Source organism: Trachemys scripta, chromosome 1 (genome assembly GCF_013100865.1).
Source record: "Trachemys scripta elegans isolate TJP31775 chromosome 1, CAS_Tse_1.0, whole genome shotgun sequence".
Lineage (NCBI taxonomy): Eukaryota > Metazoa > Chordata > Testudines > Emydidae > Trachemys > Trachemys scripta.
Window position 1 is genome coordinate 196522355 of NC_048298.1, and position 18214 is coordinate 196540568.

Sequence of the window (18214 nt, forward strand, 5' to 3'; positions counted from 1 at the left end):
TCAGTACATCAAACAAGGAGTCCAAGGACCCTGCCAACTCCTTGACTTCCAGCCACATGTTCAAGGATGCCCTCTTCAAGAGCTCCTGGTGAGCCTTGGCATTGTCCTGGGGGAAAACCAGGTGAAAGGGCTCTGCTATTGCCTCATTAGGTGAAGATGAGGAGGCAGGTATGGGTCTGCCAACCCTGCAGAACCCAGGGAGCCTGCTCTGACTCCATGTCAGAGACTGAGGCAGGTGAGAGGCTATTGCTGACAGTCTGTTGGATACCCAAGGCTGACCTATGCCCCTGCAATGGTTGGGGAAATCCCTAGGGGTTCCAGAGTTACCAGGGGCCGGCCACTGGCCCATGGGTCATGCAGTCACTGGTGGCCCAGCGGGGAATGCTGGTCCTCTTGATGGGTGGTCCTAGCCCACGGGCAAGATCTCCTTGCTGTTGTAGCCTGAGGAGGGGGAATACATGTCTGGGGGACTAGGACAGTGCCACGGCCACCTGTCTACCCCAATCCTGTCAGTTCTGGTCCCAAACCTCTGCAGAGGATCTGTACGAGGGCAATGGCTCTCAGTGCCGTGATCTTGGTGCTGATACCCTGGTAATTGACGCTTTGTTTACCGAGTGATGCTGTTCTGTCGAGCAGGAAGCTGAGTAGACTGATATGCTGGAGGATGCAGACATGCTGGTGGTGAACTGTACTGTTGGTCCAGCAACAGAGCTCTGGGGACCGGTGTCTCAATCCTCTGGATTGGTGCCATGTGCTGGAGAGTGTCTTGGGTGCTCCTAGCACCAGGGCTCTGGGAATTGGTGCTGCGCCTCTGTGGGTCTGCACCAGCCTGCTGGCTATCACTGCCTTGAGCCCAGGGACTGACACCAGGAACTCTGGCAGGCAAGCCAACTCGTGTCTGTGGGCTGATGGTGCTGCTCAAGCAAGTGCTGATGGGACATCCTGTGGCAAGGAGTGGCGCAGCACTGATGGGGACTGTTGGAAGGGTCCCAAAGCAGATTCACCCTTCCAACAGGGCACATCCATAGCCTTAATGGCCTGAAGGGCCTCCAGAATGGATGACACCATCAGGTGCAGAGTGCCTCTGCCACTCCCTGGGGTGGCAGGTGGATCTTGAAGTGGGCTTAACTACTCAGCCCTCATGGGTCTTTGCTATTCTCCGGCCCTCTCCTTCCCTTTAATGGGACACAGGAGAATGTCCGCTCCCAGACTTTGCCTTTTAGCCAGTAGCAGGGGATGGGGATTGGTGCTGGTCTGACGCCGGTGTCAGCAGTGTGCTTTGCACCGAGGCTGCAGTGCTAGGAGCAGAATCCAATTTGGTTGGTTCTGAGGCTGGAGTAAGGGCTGACTCCATAAGGAGCACTCAGACAACTATCTCACTCCTTTTTGTTCTGTGCTCTGAAGCTCTTGCATGTGACACTTGTCACTAATGCAGGTTTCCCCTAAACAGTTCAAACAGCTTCTATGGGAATCACTGACTGGCAAGTGTTTCTTGCAACAGGCACATTTAAAGACCAGGGCATGCCCTGTCCTTAGGCTAAGTACCATTTGAGACTAACAAATGAACATTAAATCCACAGTAAGGGAACTATAAAATAAACCTAAAATTTCTAACTATATACAGAAAGTTCTCAACTGTGCCTAGTTGTGAGGAGTAAGCCTAGTGAGGCAAGGAGATGTTCCAGCATGGTCACTGGCAGTAAGAAGGAATAGAGGGTCGGGGGAGCTGGCAATGCGCTTCTACTGATGTATATGCATGCCACTCCAGAGGGCATCAGAGCTGGGCCCCCTTATGGATACCACTGAGGGAAAAAACTTCCTCTGGCACAAGTGCATACACACCCCTACAATGGAATGGACACGAGCAAGCACTTGAACCAGGAACTCAAGGCTGAGTCAAGGCAGATAATTTTACTCCCCCTACCTTTCACTACATTGAGTTAATACTGATCTCACTTGGGCAAAAGGAACACAAAATATGGCAGTTGTCTGAATTGGCAGAAGCAACCATCTTCTGCCATTAAGTTATGTACTAAAACCTTAAAAATGCCATATTCTAAGTACTAAGAGGCACCTAGCACCCACAGAGGAGGGCATGACAAGTCAGTCACCTCACCTCTATAACTGGTCAATCCAGATTTTGTGCTAGTGTGTTCTTGCTCTAAAGATAGCAAGCTACAGTTCCCAGTAAGTGGGAAATGCAGGAGGACTAAGTTTGTCTGTCATGAGCAAGCAGTTCCTTCCTTTCCTTTTAGTGATTTTTATCATCTGCAGCTTGAAGATTTGATCCAATTCCCACCCCCATTTCAAGCTGAACTGGAAAGTCAATATTGTTATAGGTGCAAGGTCAGAAACCTACCTGTCTGGGCACAGGCCATCAAATCTCTCTTGTCCTTGATGATAGGTATAGCATGTTTCTGAACTGGAGTAGGACGGGTGTAGCGAGTGAGCTCAATGTTGCCCATGATAATTTCTCCCATGTCAAGGTCACTGAACTGTAACAGACATTTGGGGGGGTGGAGGGGAGAAGTTAGTGGGAAACTGACTTCAGAACCTTCTCACTGAAAATACAGCTCAGCCCAAGTGACTCATGTATCCATAAGATCAATCTGCTCAGTACGTGTACACAAAAACACAATTTAACAGGATTTTAAACTTGACATACTAAAAAGACAAACAAGTACTTGGTTCCTCTTTGCTTATGTATAAGCAGCATAAAAATTTAAGACTAAGTAGAACTCTTGTATCAGAAGTCAGGCTTCCAAGCAAATGAGACCTATGCATAACCAGAGACCACTAGTTCTGATCACGTGACATCCCATCTAAAAACTCCTATAAAACCACACACACCCCATCCCTACAATTGAAGCAAGAACAAGCTCTTGCACCACTTCTATAAACCAAGATATCCTCCAATAAAACCTTTCAGGCTTTTAAGTTGCCAAAACACCAGCCAGTAGCAGAAGAGCATCACTAGGTTCCTTCTCTGCCCCTTTCCCATGAAATCTGTCTTTAAAATACTGCAGTGGTCCTTAATGCAGAGTTTAATCTTGCACAATAGACCAGTGTGTTAAACTGAGAAACCTGCAAGTCATGATCAGTTCATCATAAAGAGATGCCAGAAAGGCAGTCACTAATCAGATATAGCAAAAATTTATTAGTTGTCTCAAAGCACTTGTGGACTGACTACATAGCAGGTCTCCTGATCATTGGCATACTGGCAGGCCATCACGTGCCGAGAACAACAAAAGTCATCTGTTATGACAAAACACTATTTACACTGCTGGTTGCCTGACAAAAACCCAGAAAGCTGTGTTCACCTGTTGCCCTATTTCACCAAAGAGTACAATTTATTTATCTGTACAGTAACTGAAGTTTGAGATGTTTTGTCCCTATGGGTGGTCCATCATAGGATGCATGCACTCATACACTCTCGATCAGAGTGCAGTCAGCAGTACCCACAGGCCCAGACCTATGACCTTTACATACTTGTGCCCTGATGCAAAAGGCATCTAGAGGAGCAGATACTACCCCCTATACTGACCCAATAAGCATCCCACACCCAGATCCCCAAACAGCTGAACCCATACCCCCACCCAACTAACCCTCAGCACCTGGACACCCCCTGTGCAGCATCCCATTGCCCCTGCACCCAGAACCTCCCAAACCTGTGCATCCAGACCCCCCCCCCCACTGAGCTGCCCCACACCCAGAACCCTCTCACCCCACACAAGGATCCTGCTGAGCTGAGCCTGTCTGCCCATACTTGGTGTGGAGTGGCAGGGCCTTGTGTTGTGTTGGGTGCAGCCTCACTGTTGAGTTGGGAGGGGGAAGGAGGAACAGCTGCAGGATGCTCCACACTGCCATGCTGCAGCCTCCACATTTTATTTGACAAATAAAATCTGCAGAATTTTAAAATATTGTGCACAGAAATTTGTGCAGATTTCCCTCAGGAGTACACAATGGAATTCTCAACGAGAAAAAAAAATCTGCATAGGAGACAATGCCTTCTCCATGGATGAAGATACATTAGACTTCATTCTAATGGGCCATAACAAACCTCACCACCTTCTACTCCAAGTGCAAGGTGCATTTCTATAACTATCTACTATAAGCACATTGCAACAGGTTTAACACAAAAAACACCAAAACTTACAGACACTTTACCACATATGCTTCTCTCTGGATGAAATCTTTCCTATGATGTAGCTATTAAAGCAACATAAGGGAAGCTGTCAAACAAGTGACTCTCACCATTCATAGCTTGCTTACCAACTGTTCTGTCATGCTTTCTGATTCACTAAAGTATGGTGGATCCACTGTATCAGGAGGAAAAAGTTGCTGGACATAGTTTAAGCACTAGGAGCACCAATTCTCAGATTCATCAGGTTTCACTTGGAAGTGTGCTTACTTGGTATATAGCAACTTGGTATATAGCAACTGAAAATCTAGATTCAATATTAAAAATTTAAAAAGCTTACACTTTCAATATGTGGAGGACAGTTGCTGCCTGTTGCCTCAACAGGAATGTCATCATATTTCTCAAAGTTAATGCCCGTATTGCCTCCGGAGAAGAGCTCTCTGAAAGCAGATGACAGAAGACATCAGTATTCTACTAGTTAACCTAGATTTGATTGTCATGCCGATACCTAAATGAAGTTACTCACTGTTCCAGACGATCACTTGGTGGAAGTGGTTTTGACCAGTCATCTTCATCTGACTTTTCAGACCAGCGACTATTTCCACCACGGTCAAATCTGCCAAAGCCACCCCTATCACCACGACTGCCAATACCATCATAGTCACCGCCTCTTCCACGGTCCTCAAATCTAAACAGCAAAAAACCTATTTAGAAATCTAGCTCAACAAGGGTGGTTGTCGGACATGCAAACTGAGGCCCATTATGTTTAGCTGCATATTAATTCCACACATTAGGTAAAATAAGGTAGTGTTATATTCCAAATCTGGAATCAAGTTCAACAAAGTAGGGTGTACCCAACAGGGTGAGCTGGTGTACATTACACATACTTTGTTCGGTAAAAGTTAGTGACTCATGTTTTAGGGGAAAATTTAACAGTGCTGCTTTATACATTAACTCCTCAATTGTTTATAAACTAGAGCATAAGCCTAATAATCAAAATAGGAAGCTAACTAGTTATAGGAGTTAAGTAACAGTATTTTAAAAAAATTAAAGTTTTTAGAGTTATAGTAATTAGAGTTTGTAAGTTGAGAGAAACTGACATTTACCTGTAGAATGGCAATTCAGAATTCTCCCTTTTACATGTGTTTGAATTACAGGTTTTAGTGCATACCTGTTCTAGAAAGGTGACAGTTTTGTACAAAGGGGAGGCACATTAAGCAATGTTAATTCATTGAATGTACTTTATAGTAAAAATTCACAACTGGCAAGTTTAACTTGCTCCTACATTTTATTGCTCATACAAATGGAAATTCTTAACTCAAGTACACTTGGCCCTTTGCCATGGCAATGACCGCATTATACAGGCAAGCTCCCTCTTTGTAAAATGGGATTTGGATAAGAGGTAGAAAAGAGTCCTTACCTGGGTTGCGTTTAGTTTTAGGTCTGGTAAACCATGTTTGAGAAAATTCAGGATACAGGACTAACGAGGCGAAAAAGGTCATTCTCACCATACTTGTGCATACAAACATGAGGTGTTTAGAACTGACCAAATAAAGGGAGAGAACCTGCAAGAGTCTTACCCAATTGTTTTATTAAATTCACTCAGATTTTGTTCTCAGCTACACTTTTAATGAGAAAAAAAAATGTTGAGAGCATTCCAACGTCAATTCTGTCATTTTACATTAAGCACTTGCTCCCAATATCTAGTAAGTGTTCACCTGTGATGCAAGCATCCTGTTGCCATGCCACAGAAGTGGCAAATCACTACAACTCCAATGTCATTAGCTAGTCCAAAGACTCAAACCAAGTCAGTCAGTTTAAGTCAGTGTTTCTCAACCTTTGTGCTGGCAACCCCTACCTTAAGCTTGGGGTTTCAGCCACCCTGCAGCATGGGGTTCCCAGAATCAGCTGCCTCATGGGGCTGAAACCATGTACTTTCGTTTTGTGGGGCCCTAAGCAATTGCCCTGCTTCTTACCCGCTAATGCCAGCCTGCTCATGACCCCAGATTGAGAAACACTGCTTTAAGTTTGATTTAGTTGGGGATTGGCCCTGCTTTGAGCAGGGGGTTGGACTAGATGACCTCCTGAGGTCCCTTCCAACCCTGATATTCTATGATTCTAAGTTATTTACAATACTGCCTATCCTGAAAGGCTAGTTTTCCAAGCAGGGGTCTCATTCTGCTGCCCCAAATTACTAAGTAGCCCTGTTTCCATGTCATATTGAGAACTGAAGCTAGAGGGAGGCAAGATCACAGTCCTACCACAAAACTTATTAGTGCAGATGTAAAAGTTAGTTTTGCTCTGCATGGAGCAAGAAGATACTAACCTTCCTCCTCTTGACCCATTCCCACGTTCACTAAAGAAGCTTGATTTTCCCCCACGGTCACTCCGAGCACCAAAGCTGCTGTATGCATCCTTGTCTCTACCAGAATTCCACCCACTGTCAAATCCTAGACATCGAAAGAAAAGGGTTACTTTTCTAGTCATAAAAGTCAAGAGGTCTCTGTTCAAGGTGACAAACCAATTTTAACAAGCAAAAGACTCTGTTCAATCTAAAGCCACCATGAAGGTGCACATGGGTTAGGAGCTAACCAAAAGGAAAACTCCAATAGAGTGCATTCTCCCCACCCCCACACTTATTAGTGATTTAGCACAGGAGATGGATTTCAGACACATGGCTAGCTATACTCATGAAGTTAGAGAATATTGGGAAGTTGTACAGTACTAATGAAATGACAGGTCAAGCAAGAGATTCACATTTTAGAGTCCAACTATTCAGTTATTTAAATCTACACTTAATACACAAAAACAAGGACTTAGTACAGGAATAGCCAAACTGTGGCTTGTGAGCCACATCTGGCTCTTACCATTATAGTGCAGCTCTGACCATCACCACCCCCAAAATTCTCCACCTACCAGACTTGGGGGAGGGGAAGCTTGGGACCTCTGCCTTGCAGCAGGGTGGGGGGTTGGGACTTCATCCCCATGGGGTGCACCTGCCAAGGCTTGGGGCTGTAGCAGGAGCAGGGCTGAAGCCCTGAGCCCTGTCAGGTGCATCCCAGCTCTTGAACTTCTGAGATTGTCATGTGGCTTGGAGGGTCAGTAAACGTGGCTACCCCAACTTAGTATAAAATAGTCTCAGTATGTTGTGCTCATAACCTGAATTGTACCTAAATTGCTGCAGTTAAAAAAACCCAATCTAAAGCACACTGAGCTCTAATTTACTAGTCTAATATTCTGGGAAGGAATGTCCACAGGCACTTAACGAAGCCACTCTTCACCACACCCAGCCATAGTAGCTCATTCCTTAGAATTTCATAGTACTCCAAACAACAAGACACCAATGACTGGCTCAATTGCTATATTAGCATACATTGTTAACAAAAACTGAAACTATAGCAAACTGCTACCCTTGAAAAGTCTAATTTTTGGAGCTGGAGAATCAAGCTGTTTTTTCCTTCTTGTACATAAATCTGAGCTCCAACCTCCTTTGGCTGCTGAACAAAAATTTCTCCAACCCCTACAAGAAAAGCAGGCAAAACTCCGCAGCTCCCACCCAAAAGTGATGGGGTCACTACATCTATGTGAAATTATATCTTCGCATCCTGAAGTTTTGAAATTGATTATCCACCTCTTGAAGGCTCATTCAAAAAAGATCCTACAGGTTGCATAATATAGACCAGGGATCTCAAATACATGGCCTGCAGGGCTCTTGTGTGTGGCCTGCCAAGCCCCCCCCCCCCCCCTCCCCCCCCCCCCTGCTCCCTGCCCACCCATGGGATTGCCTCCTGATGCTGCAAGTGCCTAAAGTAGCTGGCAGCATGCCCCTTTGGGCCGGGGGGGGGGGGGGGGAGAGAGAGGCAGAGGGCTCTGGCATTGCCTCCTTCCAGGCACTGAACCCACAGCTCCCATTGGCCAGAAACAGGGAACTGTAGCCAATGGGAGCTTTGTGGGAGGTACCTAGAAGAGTGGCTTGCCACACAAGCCGGGAAGCCTGAGCCCCTCCCCCAGGGCTGCAGGGACACCTGGAACAGAGCAGCATGGAGCCAGGGTCAAGGCAGGCAGGGAGCGCCACTACCGCCCCAGAGCTGCTCTAGGTAAGTGGCACCAAGCTGGAGCTCACACCCTGAACCCCGCCTGCATCCCAACTCCCTGCCCTGAGCCCCCTGCTGCATCCTGCACCCCCTGGGGGCAGCGTTGGGGTGGGGACTTCAGGGAAGGTATTGGAATGGGGCAGGGAAGGGGTGGAGTGGGGGCGGGGCCAGAGGCATGGGGGGAGGGTGTCAGTGATGCAACCTTCAGGCCAATGCACTAGTCCTCATGCAGCCCTTGGGGTCATCTGAGTTTGAGACCCTGATACAGACTGTCCATCTTTCTTGCTTTCCTGTTTTGAGATGGGAAATGAAATATTAAGCCAAACAACTCTTCCTGTAACCACACCAGGAGAGTTAAAAGTGAACTAGATGTATGGTGTCATTAAGGACAAAGTTGAAGTTGTGTGATAGTTATATGCAATTTAGAGCCACTAAAAGCACTTACTGACACTTGAATTGGTTTTGATTTGAGAATAGTTTTAGGACCATATTTGTATTTTGGCCAACCAATCTGCAGTTTAACATTTCAAAATGTAGATCAATAAACATGAAAATCCTTTATTAGCAAGGCAGCTTAATGAATAGAGGAGTGCCTGTTTTAAGGCATCCCTTACACACAAGCAACACTGAAAAAGTGGTAGAGTACTTGGTCATTTTGTGGATGCTTTCCAGGGGCAAAGTTCAGAATCTGATGTTTTGATTATTCAACTTGAGCTAGAAGACTCGTTTGTAGTTATGGCACTGGACTGGGAACCAGAAAATCAGTTTTATTCCTTGTTTAAGTACAGACTTCCTGCATGACCTTGGGGAAGTCACTCTACTCTGGCAGCATTACTCTTGTTTTAGACTGTAAACAGCTGACTCCCACCTTTTGTATTCTCCATTTACAGTGTGAACTCTTCAAAGCAGACCTTCTAGCCATGTATAATATAGCAGCAGCAAACATAATGGCACCCCAATCTCAGTTAAGGTCTGTAAGCCCCATTTCTTGTATCATGGTAGGTGAAGACAGGCAGCTCAGCACTAAATCAGTACCAACCATATGCACTAATAAGTCCAACTTCATAAGCCACTAGCATTCATGTGAGATCTCAGTTTCACACGCTACAAATTTAAGCCAAACTGAAACTTATGGGAGGAAAACTATTCTATAGTTGTTACAGTAGAGTAGTTATCTTGTCTCCACACCAAATTGCAGGAGTGCGGTTGGCTGAAAGGTGACAGTTTAACAATCCCCTCGCCCACCTCTGTCATCATGTCCAGATCCTCCTCTAGATCCAAACCCATTGCGATCACGATCATAGCCATTCATCCGGCTGTCTCGGTCATAGCCATTCATATAGCCATTACCTCCGCGACCAGAGTCCCAGTTGGGGGAATCTTTGGCAGAGAATAAAAAGTGAAACAATTAAAGGAAAATGTCACTCATGCCAGTGAGCAGTTTGCAAGCTCCATAGCACCAATCCAGAGGTGGTGTAACCTTTACTGCCAGAATGCAAAAAGCTGCAGCAATACAGAATCCTTCCAAAGGCAGGGGATCCTTTTAGGTCCCTATCCCTAATTGGGGCTACAGACCACTTTATTGGGAAGGATGCACAGCAAGAACAGTTTCTCTAGTTTACTAAACATTGTTCAAACTGTTAACTCTTATGGAGGAGAGAATTCCAAACTCAGCCAAAACCAAATCTGAGTTTGGTGAAAAGGTTCCTTTGAAAGCTAGTTTAGTTAGCTAGGTCAGATGTTAATGAACTGGAGCAAACATCAAGAGTATGCTGTGCACTATGGTTATTGCCATACTAGAAGCTGATGGAGCCTGCTGGAAGAACTCCAGGTAGTTAAGAATAGCTCTGAAAAAATAGTAATTGAGGGAGATTTAAGATTCTCCCCTCCAACCTTTTGTCTGCTCCTTAGTTAACAGATGAGAATAAACCAAGCCATCAGGCTTCCTTTAAGAGTCAGGAAAGCCAGATTTTAGTAGGTTTTTCACTTGAAGACAATTACACAGGATGAACTCCTAAGAATTTTGGACTATAGTATAGTATATGGTGTCACAGAAGCAAAGCAGTATTGGAAGACAGGTCATAGTAAGAACTGGGTTTAAGAAAGGGGAATAGATGGTTAGCAATGAATCAATGACTGGGTCCAGAGAGTTAACGGCTGCATTTCTGGAGAGGTCTCAATTGCTATGTTAAGATTTCACTGGTACAGAAAGGAACAGATCCCAGGAGGTGAAGATTTTGATATCCTTATTTCATATAGGAAATGACCCAGCAAGACATGGGCATAGTGAATTAGTTTCAGCAAGGTTTAGATCTAGTGTCACCAGACAAAGCTGTGCCAGTTTTAAAAGTCAGTCCAGCTTTCAGTTAACGTAGCATAGCTTTGTTTCAACCAGGCCTTAGTAAAGAGACATGCAGCCACATCTATACCAAGGCAGTAGTAGCTAGAGAAAGTAGTATTTAGAGCAAGTCTTCAGTCTGAGTGAATTGTAATTTTAAATTTGTGAAGGCAAGCAGAACAGATTACAAGCTTAAGGAATGAACTGTGCCGTTAACTAGCAACAACTAGGAGACAGTATTTTAAATGGTGAACTAGTGATGAAAAAACATGGCAAGCAACATACAGGATTTTACCAAGTGTCATTTATACCCATGCAAGTGTCCAAGTTAGACTGCACACACTTTCCTCTACATGAGGAAGTGCAACTCAAATAAGCCAGTGGAAGTCAATTTTAGCTTTGAGTCTCATTATGCATGATGGCTTTCATCTGTTTCCAAATACAGAGAACTCAAACAATGGTGCAAATAGAACTGCACTGTTTGTTAGAAATAAAGGTCTGATGCGAGTTGACTTATCCTGCAAGTGTTTGTGGAGACCTTGGCTTTATAACCATTTACTGGTATTCTTTGCCAAAGTCATTTTACTAGGCTTTCACGGTAAATGGAATGGCAACCTTTCATCCCCCACATTACTACTACTAGACCACTTTGCCTCCGTAGACAAGTTCGAGAGAAAGCCATGCTAAATGTTGTAATAGGGTACAGTGGACAAAGGCTTGGGGGTGGGGGGGAGGAAATAAAAATAAAAACCAACCAACCTTGTTTTTAAACCTACTCTTCATTCATCTGTGGTGATTACACCATCTGTGGTGATTAAAATGCAGAATGCTACTGGCTTAGCTGATTTGGCTAAGAGTGCAACTACCCTAAGGAGAAGTCTACAAGGGTGCAATTTCTTACCAGAGTAGCCCTACAGTACTCCTGAAAAGCAAGATTTCATCCATACTCATGTCTTTCTACTGCTTTAGAGTTGGTATTAAAGATTACTATCAACTACAGCCCATGAACAATGGCCAGCTGTGTTTTGGAAGCTTGCTTGGATACCAGATACGTGTACATTCTTAATATAAGCTCACTATAACAGATTCTACAGACCTAAGATATTTGACCGTGTTACATAAAAACATTTTAAGCCAAGCAGCTAGTATACATATCTCCAGAACAGCTGAAATGCAGTCAAAAAGGGTGATTGCCAATTTAAAATGAAAAAAAAAAAACCACACGCAAAAACCAAACATTTGTTAGTTCTTTAAGTCACTGCTGTATAGCCAGTTTCAACTCATGCTATAGAATAGCATAGTTATTCATCAGTGCGCTGATGATATGGACTTACAGCTTCTTGATGGTGGCCCTGAATTGGAATAGTAGTTTTTCATGTAGCTACAGATATTTCCTGTCGTAAAGAGAGCCATGAAAACTCCAGGGATATAGCAGAGTCAAAACCAAAAGGCTTAAAGAAAGTTCAAGGCACAGAATGTATTCTATACTTTCTCCAATCAGGCATAGTTCCATCAACCTGATGATCAAAGAGGCATTACAGAGAAGCTAAAAGTACACAGATGAAATTTAAGTGCCTGGTATGGCCACAAAAGAATTGTAGGGGGGTGGGGGGGGGAAGGCAGATTTCCATAGAGGACAGACAAAATTCCACAAGTTAAAGGCTTTTGTTTTCTCCCATGCATGCCATATAGAAAGTGGTTGGCACATTCATGAGTCAGCTGAACAGTACAGCATCTCATTTCATCCAGTAAGATTGAACAATGTTTTAGCCAGTTAGTGAAATATAAACCCTATTAAGGACGATTTCTACCATTGCTCTTTAAGAAGTATTATCTTGGGCCAGCAAGCATTTGAATCACTTCCACTTCAGAATTACTTGAACACTCCACCTACTCTACCATTCAAGGAATTGGTAAATCAAAGGATTCTACTGCAAGTGAAGCAAGATGGTCTCCATAGGCAATTCAGAAGGGCATTTTAAGGATATACCCACATTAGAAATAAGGCAAATAGAGAAGCAGCTCTCTTCTACCCCACAACATGGCTTTGGATCCACTGCACCAGGCTTCTCCCATCAGTAACTGCATCCTGAAGAGTCTCCCTCCAAAGAAATATGGCATAGAAACGACGTATTTTTTTTATAAATCTTGGAGGCAGACTAGAGCATTTCCTGCCATCTGTAGTAAGCTGAAGCAGTGGCACCCCTATAATCTCAGGGCTATGCCATGGGTAAGTTTGGAAAATTGTGGGCTAAAGGAAAAAACCATCCATAAACAATGCCAATGGGATTTAGAATGAGTTACCATGCATTGAAGGGGGAAGTATCAGCAGCACTTTGGCTCCACCTTCCTGTAGTTGAGTAGTCAGTGAGGTTTGGGACTTCACTCTACTAGGTCTAGCCTATCCTATCACTTATCAATCCATTAATTGAAACATGAATGGACAATTTTCTTTCCCAGACCACTCTTAAGCCGCAAAGGCTTTATACATTCCAGCATATTCAACTGATAGACAGGCTGACTTTGTGCTGCTTTAGACAATACCTACCTAAGGAAAAAAGGGTGTATTTTAATATTAAGATAAGGCTAGTTATAATATGGAGGGGTATGCTTCAACAGCCACAAACCTGGAGATAAGCAAGTGCTCTGCTCAAGTTTTAACCTTGAATTTTTAGAAGTGCTTGCAAGCAGAATAAGTTTATGGTTTGTGCTAAATGGCTCCAGAAGCACTAGGCTGAAAAGGTCAAATTTCCATTTCAGTATCTCCAAAAATCAATTGGTGCCATTATCCCAGGAATAGTGTTTTAGACTAGATCTAATGTTGAGAAGTGAAATAATACAGGGATCTCCATTAGAGTTCACTAGGTTATCAAAAGCTGAGTTGCTAAGTTAAGTAAATTACTAAATAGTTAAAAATAGAATTAATGTAAGATGGTTTATATGTGTTTTAACTAGTCAAGATTGGACAATAAAAATTTTAAGGCATACTCTTAAAATTAAAGAGTAACAGAATACACAGTTTCTTGGATTACAGTGGTGGTTTTGCTAAATTTAGCAAAATACTTGATTCAAGCTTGTCAGTCTTCTTTCCACTAGCAAGTTGCATGAAGTAAAGTGACACAGCTGACTGACACTTTTCATAATACCCATTGCCATGTACTGTAGTTTTAGCTGCCCAATTCTAACTATTGGGCTGCCATTTCTGACAAGGGATTGTGCCATTTTTGCTCCACCTACTCAGTGCATATTATGTCCACACACTACTGCAGTAGTGTGCAAATACCATTCATTGAGCTGTCTGAAGGACTTACCTCTTTCAGACTCACTAAGAAGGAGAAGAAAGGAAAGGAAAGAATTAAGGATTCCCCTCCTATGTATTACATCAACAGGGATGTAACTTCTACCCTCCCTCCCAAAACTCTGAACTGTCCATAGATCAGGTAAAGATCAGACAGCTCCATTTTATCTGACGTAAGTCTCATTTTATAGTAAGCAGCCCCCTCATAAGCCATACATAAACCACCGTTTCTCATATATTCCATGTTTCCCAATGGCAGCAGGAAACAAGTTTGCTGTTTTGGGCCATAGGAAAAAGGATATGGGTACTGTTGACACTGCACTGCTGCTATTGCCCATGGATTATTCTTTTTATAAAAAGAGACATTACACAGACTCTTAACTGAAGTGTACCAGAATCATTTTTACTACTCAATGCCAGCCAGCAACAGTATGAATTTTATCAATCCCCGGTGTAGGGAATTGAGACGTGCCTCCTATCCACAGGAAAATGGATCCAGACTGTATACTTCCTCAGAAGTGACAGCAGGAGTGAAGTTAAACTAATTTTTGGAGATACACTGCACTCAAGAGATTTCCTAACACTAGCACCAATGAGTGATTAGAACGGATATGGTTGACCCCAGATCACTACAGCAAAACAATCATTTATTTATAAGATTAAGAGTCCATCTTGCTTCAACACTGTCATTTGATTATGACCTATGCAACTTGGAAGCTGATGTAGTCTCAGGCTTGGTAGACATCCTGCACAATATAATCAAGTGACAGTTCAATTACAGCCAAGGTCAAATTTAGTGTTTAAGTTAGTGATACAGCCAATGAAAGCAAAAGACTTATGACTATGTAAAGAACCACCTAGAGAGGAAAGAAAAAAAAAAAAAAAAAAAAAAAAAAGACACATTTACACTGAAGAGTAGTGTAAAATGTCAAATCTGACATGCGTATCTGACTATTGAGATGAGAATTCAAGCATGATTGGTACTTGCAGTTGTCCTTTGCTGTATATTGGCATTAAGGAATGCCAACACATTAACAAACAAAAAACACATACCCTGTTTTGAAGGTTCTCTATTCCGTAAGTGAGGAGGAATGTATCGACCTTCTAAAAAGAAGAAGAGACACTAGTTAGTTTTGTTAAAGAACCACATACAAATATATAGTGGGAACATCTGTAAAGTGTCTTCTCCACCAAGAGTGTCTTTATTCTGAGAAAGATCTGTTTCAACTATCTGCCTCTTAGGGACTCTTCATGCACATACACCATCCCAATTAAGGCCCATAGAACCTGCCTCAATTCTAGAGGCTTCAAAAGCTGCCCAAGACAGCGCAGTCTGACGTAGGCATTTGTGCTGTACATTGTTTCACAAGAATGTATTTGCCATCCCCTTCTATTCAACACAAATGTAAGAGTGCTGTTTGGCCTCAGTCATCTATGTGCTTTATGGCTTCATAGCAGAGAATTGGCTGGTTCTCCAGTTGTCCTTGGTCAGTGGAATTTGGCAGCATTTTGGCTAGCTAGATTTGATCCAACCCTCTGACTTTCAACTTCTGAGACCAAGGGTAGAGCTCAGTTTTAGCATGTTGACACTTCAGGAAGCATTGACCTTACACAATACCATTTTAGAGCACTTTCCCCAGTAAGTCCACTGAAATGATTCTTGCTGAGCCTCCCCAATAGTGAGCTTTCAGAAAGGACATCTTGTTGCATCTCTCTAGAGCAGGGGTAGGCAACCTATGGCACATGTGCCAAAGGCAGCACAGGAGCTTATTTTCAGTGGCACTCACGCTGCCAGGGTCTTGGCCACTGGTTCGGGGGGCTCTGCATTTTAATTTTAAATGAAGCTTCTTTAACATTTTTAAAAGGTTATTTACTTTACATACAACAATAGTTTAGTTATATATTATAGACTTATAGAAAAACCTTCTAAAAACATTAAAATGCATTACTGGCACGCAAAACCTTACATTAGAGTGAATAAATGAAGACTCAGCACAGCACTCCTGAAAGGTTGCTGAGCCCTGCTCTAGGGAATATGGTTTATTTGGTGGGCTTGAGTATAGTATAGTAAGACATTCTACTTACCACCCAGGGATGTTCTCTCTATACAACACTTCTAGTTTTAAGGAGCAAAGAAATTGATGCCAGATAGCTTAGGCACTGGCTATAACACTACTTGAGCAACATCAGTCACATACAGATGCTGTCAGGAGATGTTGAGCTCTAAGTATCTAAAGACAATCTACCATCCCCTTTCAGATCACTACTAGAAGCAAAATGATCACTCCTTTGCTCCAAATTTCAGTACCTCAGCAGAAGAGAACACTAAGATACCCTTGCTTCAAGTGTGATTCTTGAATAAGAATCAAATGTGAAATTCATACAATCAAAAGGAAGATTCCCCTACTGACACCACCCATATCAGGGCCTCAGTCCTGTGCTGCAGTAAAGAGCCTCCCAGAAATGCTATTAATTCCATATGCCAGAAGATGCAATTCAGGTCTTCAAAGCAACACTCCATTAACTGACTTAGAGTGGAAGTAGATTGGCATCCCAGAACCACTATGAAAAGATGCCTATGCAAGACAAGAAACTGCCCCAATAGGCAACTAAATTTGAGAGTTGAAGGGCCCCCTCATGCAGCTTAGCTTCTAACTAAATGCCTACTTCAAAGACATACCTGGTGGGGAAAACCAGAACTAGTCTCAAACTTGGAGACCAGCTTCTATCAAGTTAAATCCCAAAGGATCTGAATAGGTTTTGCCTTTAAAAAGGGAAGGAGTATTAACCTATGCTACTCATTGATCCAATACATCCCCCCCCCCCCCAAATAAAAAAGTCAACCCCTTTAGTTCCCCCCCCCCCTTTACGTTAAGGTCATTTTTAAATAAAAGCCTAGGAATGGGTTGCATTTTTTCAAAGCTGTACAGAAGCAGCAGCTATTTTTCTAACTATATATCTGGGTATAACCAAAAGAGAACATGTACATCAAGACATATACTTACTTGCTGTGCTTCCACCACTCTGAGAGTCTGAGGAATTCAGGTCTAGACCAGCAAACTACCAAAAAAAAATAAATAAATCATATAGCATTCCTGTAGTTTACATTAACACATTGCCATCAATTCATATCATGTTATTAAGAATTAGATTACTAATGAAACTTGGGTTGGTTTGGAGCACTGGAGAGGTTCATAAGAACAAGCAAGCAAGCTTCTAGCCTACAGGAAGAGCAATTGTAGTAAAAAAAGTGTTAAAACTGATACCATGATCTTTGGTGCTATTCTACTTTCATAGCCCAGTGACAAATCAATTTTCAAATGCTTTTATGCCCACAAATGAATGTGCACCACATTCAGTGACTGCTTGATAACCAGAACCTAGCCCTCAGTACTTGCAATTCAACAATTAAGATAATCAAATCAAGAACTCCAATAATTTCCCTCTTATGCTACTGAATTTTTTAGGACCATGGGAACACTTTAGAAAAATGCTGCAACGATGCTTTCTATAATGAATATAGAAAGGCTCCCAATACACAATTCTTAACAAAAACAAAACAAAAAAAACACACACATGGTTGTTCCAGAACAGTTTTCAGACAATAAATAGTTTGATTTTTGTGTAATCATACAAGATAAAATGGCTGTCTTCCTTTTACTAAAAAAAGCAGTATGGGGGTAGGAAGGCACTGCTTTAGTAACACTTGCAACGTGACTACATGGCATTCAATCTAGGCCTTAAACACTAGGAAGGAGTTTTAGATTTTTAGTTTAGGCAGGCTGTGATTTGTCAGTATTTGGCACAACTCCAGATTCAACTTGGAGTGGGGTTAGCTGGCCTACTGGTTGCACAAACTAACTACCATTTATAAAAAATTCCAGAGAATTATAGGACTACGATTTTCTCAGAAAAGGCTGGAGTACCTCACAAAAAGGTCTACAAGTGGTCTCCGAAAGTATGGTTGTGTAAGAGGATGGCTTTTGGCAGCGTGCCATTTCCACTTACATAAAAAAATCTAAGTAGAAGAAACCTTCAATGTTAACACTAACTTTTAGCGGGGGGGGGCTTCCATTTAGCTAACAGATGTTCAACTCCTACTTAAAAATAAAATTTGCTATTTTTTGCAATCCTATGCAAACAAAGTACAAGGCATGGTGTTTCGACTTGCTGCCTACTGACACCACTGTTATGACAAGCAAGTGTCATTCCAATTCTGGTGAGTGGATCGGGGGATAAGGTAACCAACCGCAGATTTCTCTCCGATTCAAACTTTCAACTGTACCCTTAACACAGCCTGCCATTTTAGGCTAATAATTATTGACGGGGGGGGGGGGGGGGGA

General features: G+C 42.8%; 1 protein-coding gene across 4 annotated transcripts in view; it reads right to left on the reverse strand.

Annotated features, from left to right (window-relative positions):
• Window positions 1-18214, reverse strand: part of DDX3X (DEAD-box helicase 3 X-linked) — a 31819-nt gene that overhangs the window by 12341 nt on the left and 1264 nt on the right. For 2 of the 4 annotated variants that reach the window (XM_034754233.1, XM_034754224.1), the window contains exons 2-8: window positions 16877-16931; window positions 14925-14975; window positions 9481-9615; window positions 6468-6591; window positions 4668-4829; window positions 4482-4581; window positions 2360-2495 (exon numbers count right to left, since the gene is read on the reverse strand). In XM_034754233.1, coding sequence (XP_034610124.1) covers window positions 2360-2495; window positions 4482-4581; window positions 4668-4829; window positions 6468-6591; window positions 9481-9615; window positions 14925-14975; window positions 16877-16931 — 763 coding nt within the window. The remainder of the gene's footprint in view (window positions 1-2359; window positions 2496-4481; window positions 4582-4667; window positions 4830-6467; window positions 6592-9480; window positions 9616-14924; window positions 14976-16876; window positions 16932-18214) is intronic. The other 2 variants (XM_034754250.1, XM_034754242.1) reach the window with 1 other exon arrangement.